Source organism: Psittacula echo, assembly GCF_963264785.1.
Source record: "Psittacula echo genome assembly, chromosome: 2".
NCBI classification, from domain to species: Eukaryota; Metazoa; Chordata; class Aves; order Psittaciformes; family Psittacidae; genus Psittacula; species Psittacula echo.
The window spans coordinates 144,518,397-144,532,934 of record NC_137737.1 but is presented as its reverse complement, the minus strand read 5'-3'; the positions used below and the strand labels follow the sequence as shown (position 1 = coordinate 144,532,934).

The window sequence follows — 14,538 nt, the reverse complement described above, 5'->3', positions numbered from 1 at the left end:
TTCAAAGCACACTTCAGACCAGATGAGTTACGGTTAGCTTCATTCCTGCCTTCCTATCTCTTGAGATCTCTGCAGTTTGTTCCCTTCACTTTTTTTTTTTTTTTTTTTTGATGCAAAATGCAAGTTTTAACATCTATCTAAGTTAATATCAAAACTGAAAGTAGAATCATAGAATCATAGAATAGTTAGGGTTGGAAAGGACCTTAAGATCATCTAGTTCCAACCCCACTGCCATGGGCAGGGACACCTCACACTAAACCATGTCACCCAAGGTCTCATCCAACCTGGCCTTGAACACCGCCAAGGATGGAGCATTCACAACCTCCCTGGGCAACCCATTCCAGTGCCTCACCACCCTCTCAGTAAAGAATTTCTTCCTTATATCCAATCTAAACTTCCCCTGTTCAAGTTTGAACCCATTACCCCTTGTCCTGTCACTACAGTCCCTGATGAAGAGTCCATCCCCAGCACCTTCAGATACTGGAAGGCTGCGATGAGGTCTCCACGCAGCCGCCTCTTCTCCAGGCTGAACAGCCCCAACTTTCTCAGCCTGTCTTCATACGGGAGGTGCTCCACTCCCCTGATCATCCTCGTGGCCCTCCTCTGGACTTGTTCCAACAGTTCCATGTCCTTTTTATGTTGAGGACACCAGAACTGCACACAATACTCCAAATGAGGTCTGACGAGAGCAGAGTAGAGAGGCAGGATCACCTCCTTCGACCTGCTGGTCATGCTCCTTTTGATGCAGCCCAGGATACGGTTGGTATTCTGGGCTGCGAGCGCACACTGCCGGCTCATGTTCATTTTTTCATTGACCAACACCCCCAAGTCCTTCTCTGCAGGGCTGTTCTGAATCTCTTCTCTGCTCCACCTGTAGCTGTGCCTGGCATTGCCCTGACCCAGGTGTAGGACCTTGCACTTGGCATGGTTGAACTTCATCAGGTTGGCATCAGCCCACCTCACAAGCGTGTCGAGGTCCCTCTGGATGGCATCCCTTCCCTCCGGCGTATCAACCGAACCACACAGCTTGGTGTCATCGGCAAACTTGCTGAGGGCGCACTCGATCCCACTGTCCATGACACCGACAAAGATGTTGAACAAGACTGGTCCCAACACCGATCCCTGAGGGACACCACTTGTTATGGGTCTCCAGCCGGACATCGAGCCATTGACCACAACTCTTTGCATGCGGCCATCCAGCCAGTTCTTTATCCACCAAGTGGTCCACCCATCAAATTGATGTCTCTCCAATTTAGAGACAAGGATGTCATGTGGGACAGTGTCAAACGCTTTGCACAAATCCAGGTAGATGATGTCAGCAAAGTACTTCAACATTACCTTGTGCTACAGTTATGCTGCCTGGCATTTTTCCAGATCCTACTTAAAAAACCTGTACAATCAAAGAAGCACAAGAAAGCTGGATGTTGTGGTTTTAAACCCAGCTGGCAACCCAGAAACAAGCAGAATTCCTCCCCCTGCTCCCAGAGGGATGGGGAGGAGAATGGAAAGGATGTAACTCCCACGGGTTGAGATGAGAACAGTCCAGTAACTAAGGTATAACACAAACTACTACTGCTACCACCAATAATAATAATGATAAGGGAAATAACAAGGGGAGAGAATACAATTGCTCAACAGCCACCAACCGATACCCAGCCTGACCCGAGCAGAGATGTGGGCCTTCCGGGTAACTCCCCCCCAATTTAAATACTGGGCATGATGTTCTGTGTTATGGAATACCTCTTTGGCTAGTTTGGGTCAGGTGTCCTGTCTCTGCTTCCTTCCGGCTTCTTGTGCCTCTCCTGCCTGGCAGAGCATGAGACTGAAAAGACCTTAATCAGAGTAAACATCCCTTAGCAGGAACTAAAAAATTGGTGTTATCAGTGCTGGTCTCAGGCTAAAGTTGAAAACACAGCACTGCACCAGCTACTAAAAAGGAGAAAAATGAGTGGTACTGTTGAACCCAGGACACTGGATCTCTTCTTTACATGTAATATTGCGTAAGGAACATTTCCATAGTTTCTTGATGATTGGTGGTGATATGCCCATGTGTTATTTTTCTTTTCAGCTTACGGATTGTATATAATATTACAGGTTCACCAGGATGCTTTTCAGAAGTATAGGCAGGCTGAATTTTGCTCATCATTAATGAAACTGTGGCCAGGCTAGGCTGAGAGAGAGACTATTGTTGAGAAGGGTTGACTTTCACTCTCTTACCTTTCATAGCATCCTATACAGTACAATTGCTTTCGTAGGAGCAGCAGTAGCAGCCACAACTCTCAGTTCTGGAGCTGAAATATAGAACAATGAATTGATTTTGCAGACTTAATAAACTGGTGTCATACACAAGCAAGCTATACCTTGAGTCACCATTTATCTACATTTACAGATTACAGTATTGAAAATCTATGTCTATGTTGCCTGAAGGTAGGAAGAAAAACAGACAATCAATCCCCTCACTAAACATGATGGCTGTGCATAAAGTATTGAAAATGTTATTGTAACCTCTATGAAAAAGTGTGGGATTGCATAATTTTTTAACGCCATCCTCAAATGGTATTCAACTACTCAATGAAAGCATTATTTTCATTCCTAATATATGTGGCATTTCCTAAGTCAAAATGTCCATAAATGAATGCTTTCTCTTGTCTCTTATTATGATTCTTAATACTTTTGTAATGCAACTTCTGAGTAATCTTTTTGCGAAGTTAAATTTTATAGGGAGTTTGGATATGTTTTGTATGCAGACACATTAGTAAAACTTCAGAAAAATATTGTGAAAATTATCTTTTTAGGAAATAGGCTATTTATGAAGATTTAATTTTCAGTCATTACATCTGAGGAAAGTGAATATTGTGCTTATAATATTTGTTATCACTGAAAAATCAACCTTAAGTTTTTAAAAAACCTAAGATTTATGTGCAGTGTTCTTAATAAATAAAACATAAAAATACAATAACTAATTAATGCATATATTTTAAGGCTGTACATATGACTTTGCTCATGTCTGTTAGGAAGATGAGCATGTTTGTTCACCCAGCTTAAGGTACATTCTGTAGAAGAGACATAGACTATCTTTGTTATAGTATATATATATATGGTGAAATTACAGAAGTTTAATTTGCCTGTAGAAGAACTTTACATTTTGGAGAGATTTGTGCATGATACATTGACCTTAAATATATGGTTAAAGTTTCAGGTTTTCTTTCTTTGCCAACATTACCGTTTTGTAGCTGTTCACCAGGTATCCATGCAGGAAACAAACCAGACTATAGCAATATCAGGCCCACTGAGGTCATTAGGGCTTGAATGTTTGTGACAGTGAATTGAAAATGGAAAAGATGACGGAAGTTACTATACCATAAATGCTGCCTTTCTGATGGAAGCTTCTGGCCCATTGTAACGTTCGATAGGACAGGCTGTTGAAAACAATAACTTAGCCATCATTGAAATCTGCCAGCACCTAGCTGTACAAACTAAGATTCATGCTGGTATAACTTTATCATATTTTAAGCCTTTTTTTAATACATTTTCTGCTGTTGGTCAAGCTTTTGTTTCTTACTGTTTCCTAATATAAATTGTTTGTTCTTACTAGCAGTATAAAATCCTAAAAATGTTATTTTACTTGCAAGAGTTATCACAGTATTCCCCTGTGCATTTCTTCTTTTTTTTTTTTTTTCCTCTGTTGAAAAGCATTTGGACATAATGAGTGCCCTGATCCTGGAGTTCCAATCAACGCTCGACGTTTTGGTGACAACTTTCAGCTGGGGAGCTCGATTTCGGTTATATGTGAGGAAGGATTTATTAAAACACAAGGAACTGAAACAATTACTTGCATGCTAGTGGATGGAAAAGTAATGTGGAGTGGACCTATTCCTAAATGTGGAGGTACGTATAATACTTCTTTCTAATTCAGAAATTGATGTAAGTTCTTTTAAGTTGTCATCAAATCAAGTTCAGATTTTTGCAAGCAGATAGCAAAAAGCTCCTGTAAAACCTAGTCCTTAATAAAGGAGTCTAGTAAGGCATGAGCTGTTGTTAAAAGCCTGTCTGCAGGAGTGAATTTTTTTTTATAGCTGTTGCAAGAACAGAGGAAAAACACACAAAAAAATAGGTATAAACATCAGTGATGTGAACACTCCTTTATAACCTCTGTAACAATGAAGGCTCATCTAGGAAACTTATTAGAACTGGAATGGTAATAGTTTTGCACTGTTCGTATTTTCAGATAGCTCTCATTTGGCACTGGTGGAACTACAATTGCCCAAATACGTTTTATGCTTGAAAGGATCACTTCTACCTTTTATTTATTTATATATATTTTTTTGTTCTTTTTAAAGCATGTATTCGTCCGATTTGGGAAACTGTTTAAAGCAATGGGCTTCAGTGCTAGCAATACACCAGTAACATTCATCTCTGTATTTTTGAATTGCAGTCCAATTATCATGATTTGCCTTGTTAGTAGCTTGGAGAAATAAATAGCAGGGAAGAAGAAAATAAGAACATCCTTCTCTTTTCAGTGAATCTTATTTTAGTATATTGAAGGTTTCTGTTGTTTAATATTTAAATCTCTTGTTCATCTTGGCACTCAAGTTTATTAAGGAGTGAAGAAGTCTAGTATGTTTGGGGGTTTTTTTTTCACCTAGTTTCATTTAGAAGATTTTCTTCAAAATAAAGCTTTTGACTTCCTGCTTCAGACAAATCAACAATTTAAAATCGTTTGAGTGCTCAGTGAAGTTTGCTGATAGAATATTAGATTAGAAAGAAGATATTAATCTCTTTTTAGGTCTTTGGCTTTGGTATGTAAAACGATTTGAGAGGTTTTAAGAAACTGTTGCAGTGTTTATGTTTCTTTTATCCACAGTGACACCTAGGCTAGGGAAGATTCTTACAGCAATTCGTCTTCCTATGTATACAAATTACATACTTCCATACATCACAACCTCTAAAACACAGTGTTATGCATATTTCCTTGGAGTTATTTATGCTAATAAGTATAAAAAATACAATCTTTGCTTCATTAATTGTCAATATTTTATGATCCTTTCACCTAAAGGGGAAAAATAGGAGCTGAAAATCAATGTAAAAAAGGTCAAGGAAACAGTCTTTTGGCAAGATGACTGGAGAGTTTTATTTTTTAAAAGCCAAGGCTCTTTAAAATAAGGCCAGTCACCCAGCTACTCTGAAGGGACGGACTCATAGGTCTTCAGCATCAGATGGTGAAAGTCAAATAAAAAAATTCTGTTGAATCTTGCGCTGCAGGAATCGGGAAGAACCATAATCAGGAGAAGTGCAATAAAGATCTTTCAAAAAAAAACAAACCCCAAAACAGCAAAACAGTCTATTATTGTCAGATCCCTAATAGAGAAATTACTCTGAATTTAGGCAATCTTAAAATGAGCATTATTTTTAATGTAATATTCATAGAAGTATTTCTGTAAGTTCCTTTTTTGTATTACAAAGATAATCTTCAACAGTTTTGTGAGAAAATGGACCTGTGTACAAGTTTAGCAACACTGTATGCCAGCAATGGTAGTATACTGGCTCAGAATAAGGCCATCTGGTATTCCTATTCTTAGTGATATATTTTGAAGATTATATGCTTCATATGTATTATGAATATGTATAAGTGGTTATACACAATAAAATGCAGGGATGATGAATGCTGGACAGTTAATCTTCTGGTTGCTGAGGTGAATATGAGTTTAAATACCTTATTGTTTGACTGGTACTCTTTGCTGAAGTTGGTATGTAAATGGTGACTTTAAAGTAAAAGGAAAGAAACACTCAAAACCATCAGTAAGTAAAAAAAATAAAATAAATCTGCATATTTAGAAATGTTTGCAGCATATTGAATTCTGAAGCTTTTTATAGCTTTTAGAAACCTTTTTGCTCCTACAAAGTAGGCTATTATGTCTTTAAACATACTACTGGAGCAGAATTCACTTTTCATCCTTCTTTCACCACCTCAGTGAATAAAGTCCCTTACCAATTCATTGTTAAATTAGATTAAGGCAATCCCTTGTCTTCACTGGAAACTGGATCAAGTCTATATTAAATCTACATGCAGTAGTAATTTACATCACACCATCTTTGCAGCAATAGCATTATGTCCTCATAGAATCATAGAATACTTCGGGTTGGAAGGGACCTTAAAATATCATCTAGTCCAATCTCCCTGCCATAGACAGAGATATTTTGCACTAAATCAGGTTCCTGAAAGTCCTGTCCAATCTAACATTAAACTCTTCCAGGTATGGAGCGTCCTCAACTTCTAGGCCACTTGTTCCAGTGCCTCACCACCCTCATGTTAAAGATTGTCTTCTTTATATCCAGTGTGAATCTATGCTCTTTTAGTTTAAAACTGTTATTCATTTTCCTGTCACTACAGGCCTTGATGAAAAGTCTCTCTTTCTTGCAAGCCCCCTTCAAATATTGAAAGGCCACAATAAAGTTCATCATGTTATTCTCTAATTATTTGTGTAGATGAACAAATCCAACTCTTGGTGCATATCCATGTCACATGCAAGAGAAAAGATTAAGGTGACAAAGGTCCTTAGTTTAATAATGTATCTGTTTATTCAACCCTAAGGCACCGTATCCTAACACATTCTACTGGAGTTTGCAGCTTAGAATCTGATCAATGATACCTTTTACATCTCAGTAGTGTTAAAAAGTTCTGCTCTCCAGAATATTGTGCCCTCACTCCAGGAGTGGAATTGATATGGCCAGAACATTTTGTGGAAAGAGAGCTGTAAAAGAGTAAAAGTTTTGAATGCCCTGAAAAACATCATTTCCTCAATGAGGAGATAAAATGAGATATAAGATTCTTGCTTGGTAATCTCCTTAAGCTAAACCTGGAAAGTCCACTTATCCAGTTAGTTCAATTCTTCTTTCTATAACACAGGAAAAATAAGTAGTTTTAGTAGGATTTCATCTGCTATAAGTGATATCCAGTGCTTGATACTGTGATGTTGAGAACTCTTTGACAAATAAATCTTTGTTCTCGTCCAGGTTTCATCAGTGAACATCTGTACCAGATAACAGATGGTAATGGAAAAGAGAGTGATGTAGATGGTTCAGTTTTACTTGTTGCTTTGTATGATTTAGCACTGTCCACAGAACTTGCTACCTACTTCTCATGGCTGACATTTTGAGGAAGCAATGAATTTTGCATCTGCCTGCTTGTGTAAGGCACTGAAATATATGTAGACATATAGATAGGTCTGATAAAAATAGAATTTTGAGAACAGAAGAAAGAATTTTAATCATAGAATCATAGAATACTTGGAAAGTTGGAAAGGATCTTAAGATCATCTAGATCCAACCCCTTTGCCATGGGCAGGGACACCTCATACTAAACCATGTCGCCCAAGGTTCTGTCCAACCTGGCCTTGAACACCACCAGGGATGGAGCATTCACAACTTCCCTGGCAACCAATTCCAGTGCCTCACCACCCTCTCAGTAAAGAATTTCTTCCTTATACCCAATCTAAACTTCCCCTGCTTAAATTTGAGCCCGTTACTCCTCGTCCTATCACTACAATCCCTAATGAAGAGTCCCTCCCCAGCATCCCTGTAGCCCCCCTTCAGATACTGGAAGGCTGCTATGAGGTCTCCATGCAGCCTTTTCTTCTCTAGGCTGAACAGCCCCAACTTTCTCAGCCTATCTTTATACGGGAGGTGCTCCACTCCCCTGATCATCCTCGTGGCCCTCCTCTGGACTTGTTCCTACGGTTCCATGTCCTTTTTATGTTGAGGACACCAGAACTGCACACAATACTCCAAATGAGGTCTGACGAGAGCAGAGGGGCAGGATCACCTCCTTTGACCTGCTGGTCATGCTCCTTTTGATGCAGCCCAGGATACGGTTGGCTTTCTGGGCTGCTAAATATAAAGTTTTAATGTAAAGTTTGAATTGAATACTTAATACATTCTGCTGGTTTCATTTTCGTGAAGATAAAGAAATTGCACATTGCTGATCATATGAGGCTGTGGTCACCAGCTTAAGTGCATGCTCTATGTAATGCTTTCCTCTTTAATACTGCTTTGTTACTATCATGAAAAACATCTTTGTTTCAGAGAATAAATAATATATAGTTCACATTTTATAGCTTCTAAAGTATAATCCACTACGCTAAATAAGGCTTCACATATTTATGCTGTTATGGTAGTTAGTGAAAATCAGCTAACACAATTATATTTTCTTAACTTTCTTTTTCCTTTTGAAAAGGCTTAACAGCTTAATAGGTGCTTATATTTATTTTCATCAAAGAAAGCTTGATTAGCTCTCTTTGTAAGGTTGCAAGTAATACTTACAGAAGTTCAAGCAACTGTGAAAAGGAATTGTTTTGTTTGGTTTTTTTTACTCCTAACTGCCCCTTCTATACTTCGGATTCTTGGTAGTTCATTGTAGTTAAAATAATATAAGTAATAATAATTTTAAAAAACTACTTACTAAATGTCCGTACTTGAAACCATTTTTACTGAAGTAGTGAATGCACTAAAGGACAGCAGTTTGCAAGAACTTCAGTGATTGAAAAGGTTTAGTTTTGAGTCAAGTATTTCACAAATTATTTTTTCCCAGAAATAAGTATTTGAAATCAGTTATTTGACATTGTACCTCAAGGAAAATATATTTTAATCTTCTAGAGGAAAATATATTCAGAGATCAGTTGCTTTTCTGTCTTGTCTCCTGTGGATCAAGGAGACATATATTTGTCTATATATATATGTTTAGTATTTTCATATATATATATGCATAATACATGTATAGAAAGATACACGGGTATGGTCTTTTGAGGATGTTCTTGCTTGTGCTGAACAATGTATGTTCAATTTACCATACTGAGTATTCATTAAATTTGTAAGATGTCCTAGACATTTTAAATTGCTGGAAAAACATGATTTGTTTCCTGTTTTTAAAATGTTAATACTTCCAGTGATAGAATTACTGCATTTCTTAGATGCCTAGAATTGAAGATAATTCTGTGAATTAATTTACTTAAGGAATATCAATCTCCTACTGAAATCAAATAAACAAATACATGCTAAGCTCTCCTATGGTCTTTTCCTTACCCATCCATATCACTGAGAAGACGATCTCATGGAAGTCTGATGACACATTCACTTGACTGTACGTACACGTATAAATCCATCAGATGTAGTGGGTTTGCATTCATGCATGAAATTAAAACCTGCACACGGCTTTGCAAGACTTAAACCTAAGAAAGGTCTGTCCTTTAGCAGTATTGGTCTTACCGTTCTTGCTCTTCTCACCAGTAGAAAGGAAGACTAGCAATCTCCAGAGCCAAAATCAACATCAGTAAAAAATGATTATTACTTTTGAGAATCTGTCTTTGCCCTATAACTAACTGTCTTGACACTGATCAGCTAATGGAAACTTCCCGCAGTCTGTACCAGATTTTGTTTAACTGTTTCAGAATTGTTCTCAAAGAAAGGCTCTTCATCATTGCAGTATCTACAGGTGTGGAGATCATTCCTGATTATTAATGTGTCGTTAAGCCACTTTAAAACTTAAAATATGATTACCAACAATTTGGTTCCAATTATATTTTTGCACAGTTTTCCCAGCTTATATTTACTCATTATCTTGGAGATAAAACATGCATGTAATTCTCGTAATTCTGCTTGCAGATTTATATTTTTACAGTACTTATATATTTGCCAAATGCTTCAAAAATATCAAGAAATCTTGTAAGAATGTTAAGTATGTCTTTTTCATGATTTAGGAATTTGAACTGCCAACTTGACAAGCTAAATGTATGTGGCATGACAGTGAAGTTATGTTAAAATAAAGTTTCACTAGTTTCTAGCTTGATACTCAGCTGAAATTTTGCAAGTTTTTAAAATCTCTCTGTTCACAATTACAAGAAGAAATAATGTTACTTTTTGAATACTATGTTTTGCTGTATGTTGTTTCTTACAGGAAATTAGATTGTACCTTTAAGAATACAATAGCAAAAACTTGATTGAACAGTTTATCTGTTTAAGGTATTAATTCAGATGTCTCCATCTATTTCTGAACCCCACAGAGTCTGTCAGCTTTGAAGCCTTGTTGCATCTTCCTGAACTTTATTTTTTTAATTTGTTTCTTATAGATGTACTATATTGAAAGTGATAATTGTGAATTACATGTAAGTGTTTTTTATTATACCTTTCTCTTTGTTTCATTTTTAGCTCCGTGTGGTGGGCATTTTTCATCTCCCAGTGGAGTAATCCTTTCTCCAGGCTGGCCAGGGTATTATAAGGATTCCTTGAATTGTGAGTGGGTGATAGAAGCTGAACCAGGACACTCTATCAAAATTACATTTGAAAGGTCTTGATAATGTTTTTCTTATTTAATATTTTCCAGTATTTACCCAGAAGCAGAAGTTTATTAGCTTTGTCAAAACATTCATTTGCACTCTAAAATCAAGTAATTGTATTATCAGGTAGGATTTTCCAAAAGACCTTCAGTGCCTTCAGAGCATAAATTTTATCTTCGTTGTAATTTCTAATTTGATGCATTGAAAAATTTTTGAAATTCCTGCCCTCTTTCATATATTTAAGCCTGTCTGGCCCAGTAAAAAAGTTTGTTTGTTTTTAAAGATTAGCATGTTTTATTTGCTTGTAACCATGTTTCTATGATGAATTATGTTTATGAAGTTTTTTTTTTTCTCTCAAACCCATGAAATCTTCAACTCTGAAAATCTGAATCAACTAGAAAAACTGAATTGAATGCATTCATATTTTTATCCACCATTTGATTATCAAATCAGCTGATCTTTTGTTGTCAAAGGACTGTGTGCTGTCAGGATGGAATGCCATATTCCCCAAATTACTGCAGGATTCCACTTTTCCTGCATTAACTGCCTGTTACTTGAGACCCTTCCTGATTCCAAGGATTATAATGTGCTGAGGACCTTAAATTTCTCATGGTAGCAAGACATTTAAGGTCTTTATGAAAAACTGAACCAGAAAGTATAATTAGAAAAATGCAACGTTCTACATATTTTGAAGGATGTTTTAGATTCTTTTTACTTGTAAATATTAATAAAGTTTTATGATGATTCAACTAACAAAAAGGGCCTTTGATGATCAAAGTTATAGCGCACAAATATCATGCAAGTACTTTTCAATTGGTGTTTATGCAGCATATTTTGACTTTCCTGGTCACACTTAACGTAGAAGATACCACTTCATTTTAATGCAGTTCAAAAATTGTTTTTAGCAGGGTATGAAAATTACCGTCTTCTCCGAGGGAAAAATTCTCACGGTGATGAGTTTAACACTTTTTTCTAGTATTACAGCTTACACTATAAAAAAGTGTTCACATAACATTATATACAGAGCACAAGCAATAGGGATACTTCAATGGTATTTCCTACCCTTAACAGGTAATGAAAGCTAGTCTTCTAAAATCACTAGTGGTAAACATCAGCTTAAAAGGAAGCTTTAGCAAATTTCTGCGAATTAAAATACAAAAGAGAAGTGAGTAACTCCCTTTCACAGAAATTAATCAAACTAATGCTATTTAAAAATTAAAAGAAAATTATTAGTTTTCTCTATTGACTTGTAAATCAAAATTAAAAATAGAAATGTTGGCATTTTCAAGATTTTTAAAAGAAAGATTTAATTTCAAATTATTTATTTTTTAATTCAACATTTTGTGAAAAGTATTTACCTTTTTATTAGCAGAATTCTGTGCCAACTGGATTTTCTTCCTTTGCACCTGAGTTTTATTATATCTGACAGGATCTTGTGTGCGATTTTTTGTAATGCATTAACGCCTTGTCACAAAATTGCTCGACCTTCATTAGTCTTGTAGGTAAGAGCAATAAGAACAAGATGTGGTCTCCTCAGATGACAGAGAAAGCTCCTGGCCTCCCTATAACCTCGTCTCAGTATGACATTATAACACTTCTTTTTCCCGTGCTGCTTATTTTTGACATGCTTGTCACTTACTGAAAATTGGATTGATATGCATATTGCTCAGATGCATCAGTCTAGAGAGGCCCTTTACATATAGGTGTGTGTATGCTTATTTGTTTCAGTGCAGTGAAAAATGCAGTGCATGTGAAAAATACATGTATAGAAGTTTACAGAAATATAATTAGATGTTTGGATGTAAAGCAAAAGTTGTGACATACACCAAATAATGAAAAAAATCTTTCTTGCATACTGAAAGAAAACCTTTTGTAAACTACTAATGTTAGTAGTTTTATTTAGTCTGTATTATTAAAAATATTTTTTTTTTACATAATTAAAATTTACATTCTGAGGCACATTGCCTTCTTCTTTACACTCATTCTGACTATCCTTGTTCTGCTCCTTCTGTTTGCAAATCTGCTGCTGGAATTTCTAAAGACAGGAGTTTAATTTTGTTGAAGTAAATACTTTAAAAAATATAGCCAAAGGGCTTTCTTATATGATTAAAACCAACCTGTCATGTTTTGCCAGTTCTTTACATTTAACCATTGTCCTGAAAAACAAGGAGAAACTGTTTTTTCTGGCTTTTCTTGGTGCAAATAACAAGACTTCCACAATATGTGTAGTTATTTGAAAGTTTTTTAATTTCCCAGTGAGGGTAAAACATTTACAGTACATGTCTAGAATCTTTACATTCTTTCTTTTTGGATTTTCTAAGAGGAAGGGAACAGGTCTTACTAACACATTTTCTGCAGGGTGCTTTCAGAGGTTTCATGGTAACTTTTTCATGTTCTGTATTATGATCAGGCATGCATACTTTAAATGATTTATTCTTTTTGTAGCTATGATAATCTGTTTGATTTTTGTTACAAATCAGTAGCTTCTTAGGCTGAATGGAAATGATAGAAGTGAGAAATGCAGGTGCTATTCTTCATTGTAATGAAGTGTTTATCATGAAGCCTAATTATGAGTATTTAAATGCTAGTGATCTTGATCAGCACAGTACTGATTGGAGTAATAGTCACATTTGACTAATGAGTATACACTGTGCAGGAGGATATTCTACTCATATCCTGACACTGCACTGAGTTGATAGGCTGTCTCTTAGAAACGAAGATGCATGTTGTATTAAGGCAGCTTTATCTGTTCAAATAATTAAAAAATTAAAAAATTAAAAAATGTGTATCATCTCCTGTATTAAAGCTTGTTTCACTCCTTTCTGCTTGAATGATTTTTTTGTGAGTCCACCATAAGAATAGCCCTCACATAGCAATAAAGTCATCCAGGTTAATTTAAGAAAGGTGGCTAGCTAAGTAGCGAAGAACACTGGAGTAGTCTCACATGAGCACAAAGTATTTTTTATTCAGTTTCCTACAGATCCCTACAGTTTTCTAACACGGGGGAATAATCAGGTGATAGGTAAACAGGTAAGTTGAGCATCAAGATGAAAGTATTCAAGAAAACAAATATATAAGCATCAGGCTTATAAAGTAAATGTAAATTGATCAGTTTTCTGATCAATAATCAGGTACATAATTACACCTTCAAATTTCCTTCAGCTCATCTCACTAAAAAACTGACAGTTTTTTTTTTTTCCCCCTAATCTCCTTATTTTGCTGTTGTTTGTGGTATTGTATGTCATCTTCGAGCAACAAGAGGATTTCTGCTATGACTTTGGAGACTCAACTTCATCTCATCATGCCTTGACTGGCCTAATAGTTGCTTTACATTTATGGGGTCAATGCCTTTTTACACTTTCTGTCCCAAGTATGCTTTTGATAAGGGAACTAAGAAGGCAGAGCAAGACTAAATAATCTGTTTCCAAGACTGATTCTGTTTTGTATGGATTGGTGGCAAAAAAACAAGTACTGGAAAGCCTTGTAGCTTTTTAGCAGCATAATATTGTTGGTTCATATGGGAACTAGAAAAAAAAACCAAACAGTTCTGCTTCTAGGTTTATCCTGTTTCATTTCTGTAACTCCTTACTTTATTTCTGTGTTCTTTCATGGGAGTGGGACATAAATAAAAGAAAACATGTTTTGGAGGTTTAATTTGGATTTCACCAGACTCCTTTAGATCATTAGGCTCAGGCTCATGGAACATAAATACTGAAATACAGAGTACCACAGAACATTTGCTTTAGTCATGCTGTTCCTTGAATGGATTTCTCAAAACCAAATTAGGCATCTAAGTGAATCAGAGAGAGAATTAGGAATAGCTGTAGGCTCCTTGTAGGATCCTGCTGTTAATTGTTCCTTCTTAATTCTGAAAGGGTTTTTCAATGATCCATCAGAGAGTCCATTAAAGCAGTATGACTTATATAAGGTCTGTCATAGCAAGAAAGAAGACACAAATACCAAACAGGTGTTTGGGATTGCTGATACCATCTAAAACAAGACAAGCAAGGAGATAATGAGCGGCACTGTCACACTCAGCTTTTCCTTGAAATAGACAGCACATATGCTGTCTCTAAATAACCATTTTGCTTTGTAGGGCTTTCTAAATAGGATTTTTTTTTTTTTTTCCCATAACTTCTCCCATTACTTTGTACTAAGCCTCAAGTGGCACAAAGACACTGGAGTCTCAGAGCAGACTTAATGACTTCTA

The 14,538-nt window shown here is 36.2% G+C and overlaps 1 protein-coding gene across 3 annotated transcripts in view; it reads left to right on the top strand.

Annotated features, from left to right (window-relative positions):
• The window catches only part of CSMD3 (CUB and Sushi multiple domains 3), a gene marked incomplete at both ends in the record, with an annotated part of 652,566 nt that overhangs the window by 360,844 nt on the left and 277,184 nt on the right, over positions 1-14,538 (top strand). For all 3 annotated transcript variants that reach the window (XM_080610435.1, XM_080610434.1, XM_080610433.1), the window contains 2 exons: positions 3,694-3,888; positions 10,201-10,339. In XM_080610435.1, coding sequence (XP_080466561.1) covers positions 3,694-3,888; positions 10,201-10,339 — 334 coding nt within the window. The remainder of the gene's footprint in view (positions 1-3,693; positions 3,889-10,200; positions 10,340-14,538) is intronic.